The 17,761-nt window shown below is 38.8% G+C and overlaps 1 protein-coding gene across 2 annotated transcripts in view; it reads left to right on the top strand.

Moving 5' to 3' along the window:
- Positions 1-17,761, top strand: part of GRM8 (glutamate metabotropic receptor 8) — a 1,984,303-nt gene that overhangs the window by 1,630,111 nt on the left and 336,431 nt on the right. For both annotated transcript variants that reach the window (XM_075345086.1, XM_075345084.1), the window contains exon 8: positions 2,767-2,903. In XM_075345086.1, the coding sequence (XP_075201201.1) occupies positions 2,767-2,903 (137 nt within the window). The remainder of the gene's footprint in view (positions 1-2,766; positions 2,904-17,761) is intronic.

Below are 17,761 nucleotides of genomic sequence, written 5' to 3'. Positions count from 1 at the left end.
GGGTGGTCCAAAATAGGTGGACAGAAAATAACAACTGAATCTGTGAAACTGACTCAGTTGCCTTTAGCAACCAGTCAGATTCCACTTTTCCTTTTCCAAAGAGTCTGTGAAGAATGAAAAGTGGAATCTGATTGGTTGCTAAGGGCAACTGAGTCAGTTTCACTTTACACCATGTTTCATAAATTTCCCCCTTCATAACCCTATTTAACTGAAGGGTGCTTTACACGCTGCAACATCGCAAATGATATATCGTCGGGGTTAGATCGTTAGTGAGGCACATCCGGCGTCGTTAGCGACATCGCAGCGTATGACACCTAGGAGCGACGATCAATGATCGCAAAAACGTCAAAAATCGTTGATCGTTGACACGTCGCTCCTTTTCATAATATCGTTGGTGGTGGATGCCGCTGGTTGTTCGTCGTTCCTGCGGCATCACACATCGCTATGTGTGACACTGCAGGAATGACGAACATCTCCTTACCTGTGTCCACCGGCAATGAGGAAGGAAGGAGGTGGGCGGCATGTTCCGGCCGCTCATCTCCGCCCCCTCCTCTGCTATTGGGCGGCCGCTTAGTAACACCGCTGTGACGTCACTGTGATGCAGAACGCACCTCCTACTTGAAAGAGGGATTGTTCAGCAGCAACAGCGACGTTGCTGAGCAGGTATGTGCGTGTGACGCTGCCGTAGCGATATTGTTTGCTACGGCAGTGATCACCACATGTCGCAAGAATGACGGGGGCGGGTGCTATCGCTCGCGACATTACTAGCAATCGCTAGTGATGTTGCAGTGTGTAAAGCACCCTATACTGTCCACCTACTGTTGGACCACCCTGTATATTATATATATATATATATATATAATATAAAGAGAGAAAGAGATACAGTATTTATATATATATATATATATATATATATATATATATATATATATATACACTGATAAGCAAAGAGTAACAATGTTTTGAACTTTTAACTTTCCGGCTCTATATCTCAGCATCCACCACAGATTTGAACGCAAAACTATCTTCATTTTATATACAATCATTTTGACTATCTCTTACATAAATAGGACTTGCATTTATTTAGCATATGATAAGTTATGCAGATTATTGTCATGTCAGTGAATTGTTAATATTTTGCACCTAAAAATCTAAATTTTTAATTTTCATTATTTTAATAGTATTTTGCAAATCCACCTTTGGCTTTCAACACTTCATAAATCTTTCTGGGCATGGTCTCGATCAGATTCAAGCATGTGTCAACCGAAATCTAATCCCATGTCTTTTGAGGGACAATTCAGCACCTCTACTTTATTTTCATTTAACCAATTCTTCAAGAATCTCGACGTATGCTTTAGAATGATTTAGTGCTGGAACACTGTCATCCTTTTCTTACACATAATACTTGAATGTACAAAGTAATGGGCCTTGTAGGATACTCACATATAGCTCAAAATTGAGACCACCATCAATCCTGGTCAAGTATCTAACAACTTTGACTGTGAAATTACCCCATATCATAAGACCTCCTCCACCTAACTTGGCAGCTCCTTCCATTTATCGACCGGCTACCCCCTTTTTTGTTGGATTCTTCCAGACCCATTTGCACTCATCAGAGCCTAGTCTATTGATTTTTGTCTCATCGCTCCAAAACACCCATATCCAATATTCTGCTATTCAATTTTTGAATCTTTTTGCAAACTCGAGTTGACACTTCTTATTAGAGATGAGCGAACCTGTTCAGTGTAAGTTCATCAATTTCAGATTCGTTATGGGCCTTGGCTGGTTTGTTTGGGTTCAGCTTACCGAGCACTTTGCTCAGAAGTCGACAATGCTTGGTAACTGTTCATTTGCAGAAAACCCACTCCCGGCCCCATGCAAGTCATGTCAAGTACTGGCATGACTGTGCTTGGCCAGGGAAATCACTGTAAAAAAAAAGGTCAGGTTACCTTTTGGCTCATTTGTGTATATGTATGATAAAATAAATATTGGTGACTTGTACATTACTTTTTTTACCTGTTGCTTATATAGAACTACTCTCTACATTTGTGACACAATTAACAGCTAAAAGTACAATTTTAACATGTTGCTCATGCTATTCTATATGTCCAATCATGATTTTGAATGTTAATATATATCTGAAATAAAACATTACTGCATATTTCATTATATAGATACATCAAAATCAAAGTTTTTTCCTAACATTTGCTATATCTTGATTATGCTGTATTTCCAGTATGAAAGACTCATCCAGATTAAAATTAGTCACTGAGGTATAAAATGAATTTTCATTAGATAGTTATGTTTTATGTTCTTTGCTTCAAATTTTGTTTTATATAAATATGATTCTGCATTCCTTTTAACTCAGTGCTCTTATTTATTAGTTGTATTTATATTTAAGTTCATGTAGTGCTTACATATTAAAAATGAATAATGTAAAATTGTAAATATGTGCTAAGCTCATCATACAAAAGAGTGGTCAACACATTCTATAAAATCAAATGAGTATGTTCTACTCCACTCTTGAATTATACATCCCAACAAAATTTTCCATAATAATTTTCTTGCCCATGTTTACATTATAAAATAAGAAAAACTCTTTGGTAATAGATGCTTCATCCAATATTTATGATTAACCATCTCGCAAGTAATGTTTCCCAGTTTATAGAGTATTGTGTAACAATAATTGGATCAGAATACTAATGTGACTGATTTTTAGGCGGTTTTCCATTATAACTATCAGAATTTATTATTTTTATCTACTAGGCAGTGCTGGTACACCTGTCACTTACAATGAAAATGGAGATGCTCCTGGACGGTATGATATTTACCAGTATCAAATAATAAATAAAACAGCAGAATACAAGGTCATTGGACATTGGACAAACCAGCTACATCTCATTGTAAGTCATATCTTCAGCCTTTTTCTCTGGAAGTAAATATATAGATTAATGAGTAGGAAATAGATTCATATTTAGACTCACAATGTTCTGTATTTAGCCTATTATTATTATATTATTGTTATTACATTTTGGGCTAAACAAGTACATTAAATTCAATGCGTGTTTGAATAACTAAAATGAGCAAGAAGTGCAAATGAGTCCAAGTTACCATCAATATGACCAATACCTATTTTATTGCGTTAAATATACTACCTATCTCTATTTTATATTGTCTGTGATAAAATACAAATCGCAGATGTGCAAAAAAAATTTTTTCGAGAGCTATTTTGGTTATTCCACATAATCTTTATGTTTTTGAGTGCGCTGAATCCGAAAATGACCTCTGTTTTGTCATAGGACATCACGTTTTCTGACAATTTAAGTAACTATGTTAAATAAGACAATATCTCAAAATAAATGAAAATAGACTCATAAAATTAATTTTTTATTACAAATGTTTCACGAAATCATTTTTTAACTGCAATGAGCTCACAAACACACACTAAAATCGATTCTTCTTCCCTGTGAGGCTTCTCTTGGTACATTTACGCTTGTGAGTAGCATCTGTAATGTCTCTCTGTAGCGTCCAACAGTAGTCTGCCATCATTGTAATCCTCCATCTTCCCTGATATCTTCTTTCCATCTCTTTAATGTCCTGGTGGAATCGTTCACCTTGCTCCTCACTCACAGCTCCCAAATTTTCAGGAAAGTTGTCAAGGTGGGAATGGCGGAAATTCACTTTCAAGCTCATCAGGCAACCTAAAGCTTGAAATGCTTTCAGCATTCGTCTGACGATTTGTTTGTAGTCAGGGTCTTTGTTATTGCCTAAAAATTTCTCTACGACCTCTTTAAATGCAATCCACCCTTCTTTGTGAGGATGCGTCATGGTATTGATAAACTCTTGATCAGCTATAAGCCTTCTAATGTCTGGTCCGATGAACACACCTTCCTTCAATTTTGCCTCCGAGAGGCCTGGAAACCTGGCAACCAAGTATTTGAAGCATTCTGCAGCTTTTGCCAGTGATTTTACTAATTGCTTCATCAATCTCAATTTGATGTGAAGAGGTGGTAGAAGAACTTTATGGGGAGGTACCATTGAGGTTTCCTTGAGGTGTACGGAATGACCTACAGGGATGGAAGCATATATACCGCCGTTGTGGAGTAAAACTGCTTTGAGACTTTTTGAAGAATCTATAAAAAGACGCCATTGCGCTGAATCATATTGGATTTTGAATTGACCCATCAAACCTTCGACATCGATGCAATAAACCAACTTATCTTCCTCTGCAAAGTAAGGAACGAACTCGTCTTCACGATGTCTGAACCATGAAAAAGACACTCCTGGCAACAATAAATTCTTGCATTTGAGCCTTGAGCCGAGTAAGTTAGCGGCATCTTTAGGAAGATTTAAGTTTCTTACCAAATCATTCATCTCCTCCTGGGAAAACAATTTTGATCTTGTGTCACCTTAAAAGTCAGAACGTGATTCATCTGGTTCAGGTATGACTCCACCTTCATCGGACATAGTTATCTTTTCCAAGGTAGCAGGGGCTTTGGGTACTGGTATATCTGTGCCATGTTGGATGGGATGAATTGCTGAGTGAATATTGGGGTATGAAATGAAATGCTTCCATTTTGAATTATACCCTTTCACATCGCATGAAAAAAGGTAACAATCGTCACTATGGTTCTTTTGCTCTCGCCATACCATAGGAAAGCTTTATTCTTACCCTTGAACCAATTTCGGAGGTCCTCAACACACCGTTTGCACACTTTATGAGGCGCCCAAGCTATATCTTGATCTCCAAGATTTAGTCCGAAATATGCGAAGTATACTTTTTTCACAAAGTCTGTAATATTCAGCTGTTGCTTCAACACTGTATATTCACCACAAATGTAACAGAAACTGTCAGGTGAATTAATACATTTCCGCTGAGCCATAATGCTAATTTTGGGAAACATGGTTGAATATGAAGAGCTAACACGAACTGAGATTAAAAAGTGCGAACAGGCGAGAACAAAGATAAACCAATTGAAACAAGCCCGGGCATGTCAGAGCCCGCTCATTCAGCTTGCAAACTGTTGATGCTGGTTTCATTAGCTCCCTCTGAAAGTTCTTTTCTTTGAAAGTTATATTTTTTTGGCATTATATTTCTTCAATGCATTGATGTGAATTAATTAATAGTAATTTTGACTTTCAAAACCCTAAAAAAAGAAAATAAAAAATTATGAAAAATGTACTAAATTTGAAGAGAATTTTGCATTTTGTGGCAAATCCTGACGTCCAGGATTTTTTTCAATATTTTTTTAATTTTCAGCACACCAAAATACATGGAAATTTGATGAAAATGATCAAACAGCTTTTTAGTAGCAGACTTTTGATATTGATTCTTTCAGAATAGGTTTTTCATTATATGTAAAAATATGCTAATTTGTATGGAAGGATTTGGTTAGATCCTACTACTTTAGATATTGGTGTGTTTCAGTACCTTTAAATTTGCTAGAAGTGCTAGTCATAAAAACAAATCTTCAGAGGCTTTTAATAACAGAATTAAAATCTTACAGAAGAATTATTGAAACATAATTTGTAAAGAAAAATGTGAAGTTTTCATCAATATACAAGGTAAAAAATTTAATTAAGGAGGAAATAGATGGAAATGTAAATTAATGCACTGGTCCAAGACTATGTTTATGTATACGTACTGTGGATGGAAAATACACTGCTAAATAAAAAAAAAATATAATCTGTACTAAATGCTGCATCATATACCACTATAATAAAAAGGAAAAATAAATCAATACCCAGTAATTTCAAAATACTTTATAGAGGTATTTCTTTATGATTGGAATTGACATGACAGTCTTAATGAAGCATTCATTGGAATACATTGATTTTATTGATTAAGCAGCTGTTACTGCTTAATGAATATGGTATTCAGAGTGCATCAGCACCTGAAATATTTCTGAAGCAAGTTATGCCACTTTAGTGGTGTAAATTACGATGAATGTGACAGGTGGGCATGACCACGCCGTATCCCACTAATGCCAACCCATATTGGCAGACCTGGATTATGCATAAATGACAAAAGTCGTAATACTCCTTGCAATATCTTAAACTTTTGTTATATTTCCTTACCACATTGATTCTACAGAGAGGAGAGATACATCCTGTAATAGTGACACACAGTGAAGCTTTTTTCCATCTCAAAATGTCATTGTAAAGCAGGAGAGAAGCAAAGTCCTGCACCACCGCAGATTACCTGCAATATCGCTTGCGGTACCGCCTGTGCCTGTGCTCGGGTGGAGAGCCTGGAGGGTCCGACAATCCAAAAGCGGGGTGCTGGTCATAAGACAAAGTCCATTGATGAAGCGTGAGAGTAGAAAGAGACCGCACTCAATCCGCTGTGAAGGATTTCTTTATTCAAACACGTGCAGAGTGGAGGGCTGGAGACACACTGTGAGCTGGCTCCTCAAGAATGGACGACAGCTGTTTCGCCCAAATTGGGCTTCCACAGGTCCACGAACCTGTGGAAGCCCAATTTGGGCGAAACAGCTGTCGTCCATTCTTGAGGAGCCAGCTCACAGTGTGTCTCCAGCCCTCCACTCTGCACGTGTTTGAATAAAGAAATCCTTCACAGCGGATTGAGTGCGGTCTCTTTCTACTCTCACGCTTCATCAAAATGTCATTGTACCTACAGGATCATGCTGTAAAACTATGCTTAATATTGACAACTATTTGTAATATACAATGTGATTCCTCTTAGAATTAGAGAACCAGATCAGTCTGTAGTAGAGATGAGTGATCCTGATTGGCAAAGATCGGAAAATGTTTGGCTGGATCCGATTTGAGATCGGGCATTCGATCATTTACCACAAAAGTCAGCAATCGGAAGGTGAAAACCATCCTATCCTTGGCCATCACAGCCATGTCATGCAATGGCATGGCTGTGATTGGCCACTGTAAAAAAGGAAGCAAAAGGGTTAAGGCAGTAAAAGCTTACCTCATCCCTGTGGCTGCAGCGCTACTTTTGGATCTAACAATTATCACTAATGCATATTCACTGCTTTCCCCTTCCACCGATGTCTCTGGCTGCCATAGAACCACACCCCCACCATCTGAAGGCGTAGGGTCTTCCTGAATTGATACCAGCACAGATAAAACCATGGATACAGGCTGAAGCCCCCAGCCATGTGCTTATCTTCGCAGTGTATCAAAACAGGAGGAACAACATGCATTTTTTTAAATTATTTAACTAAATAAATAAATAATTTTAAAAAATGACGTGTGATGACACCCAAATTTTCATATCCAGCCAAAATAAATACCGGCATCTGGGGGCTGCTATTCTCAGGCTGGGGAGACTCATGATTATTGGGAACCCCCATCCTAATAATAGCAGCCTGCAGCCAAGTGGAATTGTCATATCCATTAGATGCGACGATCCTGGCACTTTATCCCACTTTTCCCAATTGCCCCCCTGGTGTGATGGCAATTGGAGTAATAAGGGGTTAATGTCAGCTCACAGCTGCCACTAAGCCCTGGATTAGTGATTGGGAGTGTCTATGAGACCCCCAACTACTAATCTGTAAGTGAAAAGAAATAAACACAAACACAGAATAAATCCTTTATTTAAAAAAAAATAAAAAAACACCTTCTTCATCAATTTATTAACCCCAAAACACCCCTGAAGGTCCGATGTAATCCATACTAGGTCCCTTGATGCTTCCAGCTCTGCTACATTTTAACTTATAGTGAATGCCATAGAGTATGACTGCCTGCTGTGACATTCAGGCAGAGACTGAGCTGTACGATCAACGGTGACATGTCTTAGGTTATTTGCAGTCACAGCTAAAGATTACCACAGCTCTTCACCTGTGACCGCAGGTAACTTGACCTCAGGGGACCTCAGAAAATTCCCACTGAGTTCACAGACCTGCATCCCTGGCAAAAAACTGTTTGTTTGTTTTTTTGCCAAGAGATGCAGATTTGGTGCTAAACTTTTTACACCATATTCCTGTACTCAAGCTACACCTCCTGTAAAAAAAAATAAAAATACATCACTACTATATGCAGTAAGATGCGGTAGTGATGCAATTCTTTTTGCCAGTACTTGTAGATAGGGTGCAGGAACATGGTTTAAAAATGTCAGCACCAAATCTGCATCTCTTGGCAAGAAAATGCATAAAAAAAACGGTGTTGATGCCGTTTGGGCGCAGTTTTTTGCCAGGAGGTGGTGCAAACATTTCAGCAACAAATGTGCACCTCCTGGAAGAAAAGTGTATGGAAACGGCATCAAAACCATTTTTGTGCATATTTTGCCAAGAGATGCAGATTTTGTGCTGACATTTTGGCACCATATTCCGGCACCATATTCCTGCACCCAATCTATGCCTACTGTAACAAAAATTGCATCACTACTGCATCATACCGCATGCGATAGTGATGCATCTTTTTGCCATGAGGTGTAGATTGTAGGCAGGTGTAAAAATGTCAGCACCAAATCTGCATCTCTTGGCAAAGAAATGCAGTTTTCTGCCAGGAGTTTTAGGTGTGTCAACTCAGTGAGAGTTCATGGAGGTCAACTAAGGTCAGGTTAACTGCAATCACAAGTGAGGGGGCCATGGGAACCTCCAGCTGTGACTGCAAATAACAGGAGTTACGTCACTGCTCATTGCTGCAGCTCAGTCTCTGCCTGGACCTCACAGCATTTGGTCATGGTCCATGATCACGCGCTGTGCCTTCAGGAATGTAGCAGAGCTGGAATCATCGTGGGACCATGTGTGGATTATGTCAGACCTTCAGTGTGTTTGGGGTGGTTAATTAAGTGGGGAAAGAGGGTGCATTTTTGTCTTTTATTTCAAATAAAGGTTTTTTTTGGTGTTTGTGTTTTTCTTTTCACTTACAAATTAGTATTGGAGGGGTCTCATGACGCCTCCCATTACTAATTTAGGGCTTAGTGGCAGCTGTGAGCTGACATTAACCCCTTAATTCCTCCGATTGACAATGCACCAGGCCAATTAGGAACAGTCGGGTAAAGTGCCGGAATTGTCAAATCTAATGGCTGCAACAATCCAGGATGGCTGCAGACTGCAAATGTTTAGGCTGGGGGGTCCCAATAAGCATGGGTCTCCCCATCCTGGGAATACCAACTTCCAGCTGTCAGTCTTTATTTTGGCTAGGTATGAAAATTTGGGGGACTGCATGTAGTTTTTTAAAATTATTTATTTAAATATTTAAAAAAAAGAAAAAAGCTAGATGCAGTTCTTGTTGTTTTGATATTCGAAATAAGCACACAGCTGGGGAGCTGCAGCCTGCAGCCATGGGCTTTATCTGTGCTGGTATCAATATGGCGGATCGCATGCCAATTGTTTTATTTATTTTCTACCATGATATAGATGCGCAGACTGGGCCTGGGATTCCAACCAATCACAGGCACTGTCTCAGTGGGTGAGGGTGTGGTCCAATCAGCCAGAGACGCCAGTGGAAGGGCAAAGCAGTTAATATGCATTAGTAATAATTGTCAAACCCGAAAGTTGTGATGCAGCCACGGGACTCGGTAAGTTTGCACTGCTTTAACTCATTTTTTATTTTCTTTCTTTTACATCCCCCTACACCATTTTACAACACATCACTTTTGCCGCCCATTAAATTTAATAGCTTCGACCAGGATTGATGATCAGAATGCCCATTGCAATCTCAGGCGGGATCAGCAATCCTTAACCTATCCGATTCTTGGCAGGGTCACTCATCTCCAGTCTACAGGTTTGAGATCAAATTTTCAAATTAATTTTTATACAACCACATAAAAGCTGCAGGAAATTACTAACAGGAGTATTTAAGTAATGTGATCTTGGGAGACACATTTATATTCCCAATGTTTCTCTCCCACCAAATGATTATAGGATGATTACATAGATTAACATTTGAAGGTCTCTGTTGCTACCATCTTGACCCTATGAAGTCCATCTTGTACTTCATTATACTCAATATAAGCTGCAATATTAGAGAAGCTTAAAAATTTGAGCACATTTTAAAAAAATAATAATTTTAAATAAACAATAATTTTGTATTACTCCATTGAAAAAAGTTCAATAAATTAAATAAAAAGTGATGACTCAGTTGTATCTCAAAATGGTTCTAGTAAAAACATTAGCTTGCCCAACAAAACAGCCCTCATTAAGCCCCATCAATGGAAAAATAAAAATATGATTTAGAAAATAATAACACAAATAACATTTATGTTACAAAGTTCTGAATTTTTAAAAGAGAATACATATATATATATATATATATATATATATATATATATATATATAAATCTATTATATAAGAAATACAGTAACTGAAATAATTATTGAATATGTCACCAGTTTTTAAAGTTAAATATATTTCAATGGCTGCTATTGATATGAATTTCCCACAGTGAATTTCTCACCAGATATTAGTAACAACGCATGCAATCCACATAGGCAAAAAAATTAAACCACAAATGTTCATAAATTTAGTGATGTGTGATAATGAGAAATGACACTGGGGAAAAAAGTATTGAACAGGCTTACTGAAATTTATTTAATACTTGGTACAAAACCTTTTGTTGATCATAACAGCTTCAAAACACCTGTATGGAAAACTAGTCGCATGCATTGCTCAGGTGTGATTTGAACCATTCATCCACACAAACACTCTTCAAATCTTTAAGAATCTGTGGCTCCATTTTATAAACTCTGAGGTTTATTTCCTTCCATAACTTTTTGTTGGATTCAGGTCAGGTGGTGGGTTGGGTATTTATTAGCTTTATTTTCTTTCACTGAAAATAATTGGGAATTTTCTTGGCTGTGTGTTTGGGATCATCGACTAGCTGTAATGTCCACATCATCATCACTGTGATAGATGGCAGCACATTTTTATCAATAATATCTCAGTACATTTGCCCATTCTTCCTTCCTTCAGTTATAAGACGTTTGTCAAAGTTATATGCGAAAAAACAGCCTCACACCATGATATTCCCACCTCCAAATTTCCCTATTTTTATGGCCCTTTTTCTGTGATGTGCAATGGCTTTTGGATTCCACACATGGTGTGTATTACAGCATCCAAAGAGTCCAATTTTGGTCTAATCTGACCAGACTATATTCTCCCAGTATTTCAAAAACTTGTCTAAACGTGCTTGATTATGCTTTTTGTTGAGCAATGGAGTCTTGCATGGTGAGCATGCTTACTGGCCATGAAGGTTGAGTGCATTACCTATTGTTTTCTCTGTTACAATTTGTACCTGCTGATTCCAAGTCTTTCTACACAGGTGCCAAGGATGGCTGTTGGACTTGGACAACTATTCTGATAATTTCACTCCTCTGTCTGAAATTTTTCAGGGAGCACCTGGTGCCCAGTGGGTGGTTAAATGATGTTCTTTCCACTTCCAGATTATGGCCCCAACAGTGCTCACTGGAGCCTTCAGTAGTTTAGAAATTCTTCTGTCACCAATGACATCAGTATGTTTTGCAACAATAAGGTTGCAAAGGTCATGAGACAGCTCACAGCTTTTCCCATCATGAGAGGTTTCTTGTGTAGCACCTTGATAATGCGACATATTTTATATAGACCATCTGTTATACCAGCTATTATTTACTAATAAGTTTCAGGATTGCTTTCTAATAATTAATAATTTCAGCTGGTGTCATGACTTTCCATGACTTTTTGCACTTCTCTCTCTTCATTTGTTCAATACATTTGCATTGTGTAATTTCTCATTATTACACATCACTAAATTTATAGACATTTATGGTTTGATTTCTTTGCCTTTGTGGATTGGATGGGTTGTTATCAGCATCTGATGAAAAATTCATGACAATAGAAGCTTAAGAAATATATTTACTTAGAAAATTGTTGACTTGTTCAATACTTATTTCCCCTAGTGAATAAATATATTTGATGTTGTCCTTATTGTAATCACTTGGATAAAGAAGTTACCAGAACATTTTTACAGAACAATGAATGGAGTAGGACCAAATTTTCAAAAAGTATGAAAAAAGTTTTTTTTTATTTTTTTAACCATTTCATGTTTTATTTTTCGCATTTATTTTTCTTCATTTTTTCAGTACATTATAGGGTGTAGGTCAGTGTTCCCCCAACTCCAGTCCTCAAAAGCCACCAACAGTGCATGTTTTCAGGATTCTTGTAATACAGCACAGGTGGTGGAATTTTCACATGGGCAATGCTATGGAAATCCAGAAAATATGATTTGATTTTGGCTTTGAGGATTGGAGTTGGGAAATACTGGTCTAGTGAACGATGTCATTTAAAATTACAACTTGTGCTGCAAAAAATAAAATAATAATTACTGTCAGGAAAAGGAGAGGAAAAAACAAATCTGCAATAATCCAGAAGGGGCTAGTATAAAGTAGAAAAAATAATTAACTTTATACTGAAATAAGTTTCATACTATTCAATAACACCATTACTATTGTTTTTTTTCTATTATATAATAAAATTAGACAAAAGATGTCTCCCAACTCATATCCCTCTTCCTACAGCATTTATCAGATTGTAGTATAAATCTCTTGAGTTTTCACATTGCTCTTTTGTACAGTAGTTTGGAGAAATTATTACAATTGTGATAGAATTAAGCATTATTAATTCAGTACTTTACACTGTTGGAGAGGTAACATCTATGGTTTGCTGTCATGCCTGAAAGATAAAGCTGTTTTAAGGAATCATAAATGCACCCTTATGGCTGCAGAAGCCATTGAGTATATGTCGTTAAAATTTTATATTGAAGTCGACCAATATTATTTTATGCAACATTTTCTGCAGTCATCAATGTTTTACTGTAACTACTGCTTCAATCACACATTATCCACTATATTCTAAAAATGGCCTTCTTATATTTAGCAATTTATTATTATTGATGCTGTTTGTACAAATATTCATTATAATCTTGTAATAATTGTAATCTTATATAGAATATTTTTTAAAAATATGAGTTTGCTGCTGCTTGATGTGCTTCTTGTGTCTTAGTGATAAGGGAAATTAAAACCAGTAATAACTTTGACATATAAACAAGGACTATAATATAAGGCAAATTGACTTTCAATGGTATGCTAGGATCTTTCCTTACCTAATGAAAATGCATTTCAAAATGTGAGTGATGCCTCAGATTAATTACGCACGCTGCATTCTGTCAACTGCAGAAAAAAAATGCACACTCTGGCAGACTGGACAACTGTAAACACTGCGTTTAACAATAAAATGCATCCAAAACGCATGCATTTTGAATGCGTTTTAAATGCGTTTTGGATGCATTTTTGACAGTGCGGTCCCACTCGGCTCTGCTACATCCCCATAGAGCATGGTTGGCTGCAAGACAGAGCCACGCGATCATAATGAACTCGGATAAACTTCACCCGACTTCATTATCATCGCATGGCTCTGTGTGTTGCAGCCTGATTTGTGGTCACAGGTGAAGGACTGACCGGTGACCGCAAATCCCCTGAGTAACTGAAGTGAGCAACGCGATCAGTGGTGTCATCACTCAGATTACCCGCAGCCAGCTGGAGTCCTCCATCCGAGACCACAAATCACCTGAGTGAGGGTACCGCTGGTCGCGCGGCTTACTTCAGTCACTTGGGCGACTTGCTGTCACAGTTGTAGGATCCAGTGGTGGCCACGAGTGACCTGAGTGATGTCCTTGCTGATAGCACGACTCTATGGCCGCTCGCTGTCAGCTTCCGATGTAGCAGAGCTGAAAGTGTTGTGGTTCCTCGTGTGAATTACGTCGGACCTTTAGGGCTGTTTGGGGATTAATAAAGTGGTGAAAGAGGGTGTTTGTTTTGTCTTTTATTCCAAATAAAGAATTTTTTGGGTGTATGTGTTTATTTTCTTTAACTTACAGATTAATCATGGGGGGTATCTCATAGGTGCCTGCAATGATTAACCTCGGACTTAGGGGCAGCTATGGGCTGCCATTAACTCCTTATTACCCCAATTGCCACTGCACCAGGGCAATTCGGGATGAGCCTGGTAGAAACCTGGAACTGTCTCATCTAATGGATGCGGCAACTCCAGGCGGCTGCTGGCTGACATTTTTAGGCTGGGGGGCTCCCCATAACGTGGGGCTCCCAATCCTGAGAATACCAACCTTCAACCTTGTGGCTTTACCTTGGCTGCTATCAAAATTGGGGGGACCACATGCCCTTTTTTTAAAAAATTATTTATTTATTTTACTGCACGATATAGACCCGCCCACCGGTGGCTGTGATTGGCTGCAGTGAGACAGCTGTGACTTAGCATGGGGGCTCATCTGAATGCAACCAATCATAGGCGCCAGTTTGTGGGGGTAGCAGTGAATACAAGATGGAATAATGAGCGTCCGGCATTTTCAAAAGCTGTAGAAGCCACCGGAGCTTTGTGACAGCTGTGCAGCGCCACGCTGCATCAGTGAGTATGAAAAAGAGAGGGAGAGACCAATTGACAGAGAGAGAGAAAGAACGACCCACCAACTGAGAGAGAGAGAGACACCGACCACAGACAGAGAGAGACCGACCGACAGAGAGAGGAGAGACCGACATCGACAGAGAGAGAAAAAGTGACCGACCGAGACAGAAAGAGACCGAAAGACCAAGGCAACAAAAATGCAGTGCAAGCGCCAAGCTAAACATTTTGGTTGCATTTTGACACACCTCATTGATTTCAATGGGTGGAAAATGCAACCAAAACACACAAAAGAAGGGACATGCTGCTTTTTTAAATGCATCAATTTTGTCAAATATTTGGCATCCAAAACGCTGCATTTAGAAAAGCAACGTTGAATTTGTTGACTTATCATAGACTTGGCTGGGGAAGCACAATGCATGCATTTTGACAATGACACGCTGCAGTTTTAAATGCAGTAAAACGCAGGAAAAAATGCTACGTGCGCACATAGACTAAATGACCAAGTAGATATGATTAAATCTTTGGAAATTTGATTTTCAACTAATTGATTTCTCATGAATCTCAATACTGTGAAGTCTCCAATTGCCCTGAAGAGATGTGTGTAAAACTCTGAGGTTTCCTTGGGCTGAGTCATGACCCATTCAAGCATTTTAGTACTTAAAGCAACAAAGGTGCACAGCCACTAATAATTATGGGTTGCTCAATGCTGGTACCAGAGACTAATCCAAAAAAACAAAACAACCAGCAAAAAGTGATCACACCACAAAGATAATGAATATATAAAACGATATACTTATACTGAATGTACACAGAAAACATACACCTAAAACCAATTAAAAACAGTGGGAAACCCCATATGTTCATAAACCACTCCACCATATAGATGTATAAATATACATAAAGTACAACAATACTATAAAGGCACTCCTGGCTAATACAACTGCACAAAGATGTGACATCAATCAAGGTAAAAATCATATAACTAGTAAAGGACATGAAAAATATAGAATGAGAAAAAACTATATACAGTGCCTACAAGTAGTATTCAACCCCCTGCAGATTTAGCAGGTTTACACATTCGGAATTAACTTGGCATTGTGACATTTGGACTGTAGATCAGCCTGGAAGTGTGAAATGCACTGCAGCAAAAAAAGAATGTTATTTCTTTTTTTATTTTTTTTTTAATTGTGAAAAGTTTATTCAGAGGGTCATTTATTATTCAACCTCTCAAACCACAAGAATTTTGTTTGGTTCCCCTAAAGTATTAAGAAGTATTTCAGGCACAAAGAACAATGAGCTTCACATGTTTGGATTAATTATCTCTTTTTCCAGCCTTTTCTGACTAATTAAGACCCTCCCCAAACTTGTGAACAGCACTCATACTTGGTCAACATGGGAAAGACAAAGGAGCATTCCAAGGCCATCAGAGACAAGATCGTGGAGGGTAACAAGGCTGGCAAGGGGTACAAAACCCTTTCCAAGGAGTTGGGCCTACCTGTCTCCACTGTTGGGAGCATCATCCGGAAGTGGAAGGCTTATGGAACTACTGTTAGCCTTCCACGGCCTGGACAGCCTTTGAACGTTTCCACCCGTGCCGAGGCCAGGCTTGTCCGAAGAGTCAAGGCTAACCCAAGGACAACAAGCAAGGAGGTTCGGGAAGATCTCATGGCAGTGGGGACATTGGGTTTCAATCAATACCATAAGTAACGTACTCCACCGCAATGGTCTCCGTTCCAGATGAGCCCGTAAGGTACCTTTACTTTCAAAGCGTCATGTCAAGGCTCGTCTACAGTTTGCTCATGATCACTTGGAGGACTCTGAGACAGACTGGTTCAAGGTTCTCTGGTCTGATGAGACCAAGATCGAAATCTTTGGTGCCAACCACACACGTGACGTTTGGAGACTGGATGGCACTGCATACGACCCCAAGAATACCATCCCTACAGTCAAGCATGGTGGTGGCAGCATCATGCTGTGGGGCTGTTTCTCAGCCAAGGGGCCTGGCCATCTGGTCCGCATCCATGGGAAGATGGATAGCACGGCCTACCTGGAGATTTTGGCCAAGAACCTCCGCTCCTCCATCAAGGATCTTAAGATGGGTTGTCATTTCATCTTCCAACAAGACAACGACCCAAAGCACACAGCCAAGAAAACCAAGGCCTGGTTCAAGAGGGAAAAAAACAAGGTGTTGCAGTGGCCTAGTCAGTCTCCTGACCTTAACCCAATTGAAAACTTGTGGAAGGAGCTCAAGATTAAAGTCCACATGAGACACCCAAAGAACCTAGATAACTTGGAGAAGATCTGCATGGAGGAGTGGGCCAAGATAACTCCAGAGACCTATGCCGGCCTGATCAGGTCTTATAAAAGACGATTATTAGCTGTAATTGCAAACAAGGGTTATTCCACAAAATATTAAACCTAGGGGTAGAATAATAATTGACCCACACTTTTATGTTGAAAATTTATTAAAATTTAACTGAGCAACATAACTTGTTGGTTTGTAAGATTTATGCATCTGTTAATAAATCCTGCTCTTGTTTGAAGTTTGCAGGCTCTAACTTATTTGCATCTTATCAAACCTGCTAAATCTGCAAAGGGCTGAATACTACTTGTAGGCACTGTGTAATATATATATATATATATATATATATATATATATATATATATATATATATATATATATATATAACCTTCTTGCTGAAAGATGCAGCATGGACAGACCACTGATAACCAAATGCAATGAGGTAGAAAAGACACCAGAGCAAAAAAATGGTGTCTAATGGTCCACACAGGAGAGGCCAGGAAGGCTCAGCCCTAAAATAAGGATCTGGTCAGCCTGCTAGAAAGAAGTAAGTGGTGGTGAAGGGAATCACCATACACATGTTGCTGCCAAATGACTGCTTCCTCAGGGGTTTGTAGTACCCCTGAGGAAGCTGTCATTTGACAACAACCCACCACTTCTTTTTAGCAGGCTGACCAGATCCATGTTTTAGGGCTGAGCCTTCCTGGCCTCTCCTGTGTGGACCATTAGACACCATTTTTTGCTCTGTTGTCTTTTCTACCTCATTGCATTTGGTTATCAGTGGTCTGTCCATGCTGCACTCTTTTAGCAAGGGTATTTATATATATTGTTTTTTCTCATTCTATATCATCCATGTCCTTTACTAGTTATATTTTATTTACCTTGATTTACCTTGTTGAAACTGTCAAACATAACATTACTCTACTTTGATTGAGACGAATGATGTGCCTTATATTCCATTTTGCACTCCACTACCTTCCCACTGATAGCTTGATGGAGGCAAAAGAGGCCAATTGTGCCTTGCCTATGCAAGTAATAGTGCACAAAAATCTGGTGGCACTGGTAGTGCTTCTGATGCTGCTTGTA

This window comes from Anomaloglossus baeobatrachus, chromosome 4, assembly GCF_048569485.1.
Source record: "Anomaloglossus baeobatrachus isolate aAnoBae1 chromosome 4, aAnoBae1.hap1, whole genome shotgun sequence".
Classification (NCBI taxonomy): Eukaryota; Metazoa; Chordata; class Amphibia; order Anura; family Aromobatidae; genus Anomaloglossus; species Anomaloglossus baeobatrachus.
This window is presented reverse-complemented; position numbering and strand designations above follow the sequence as displayed.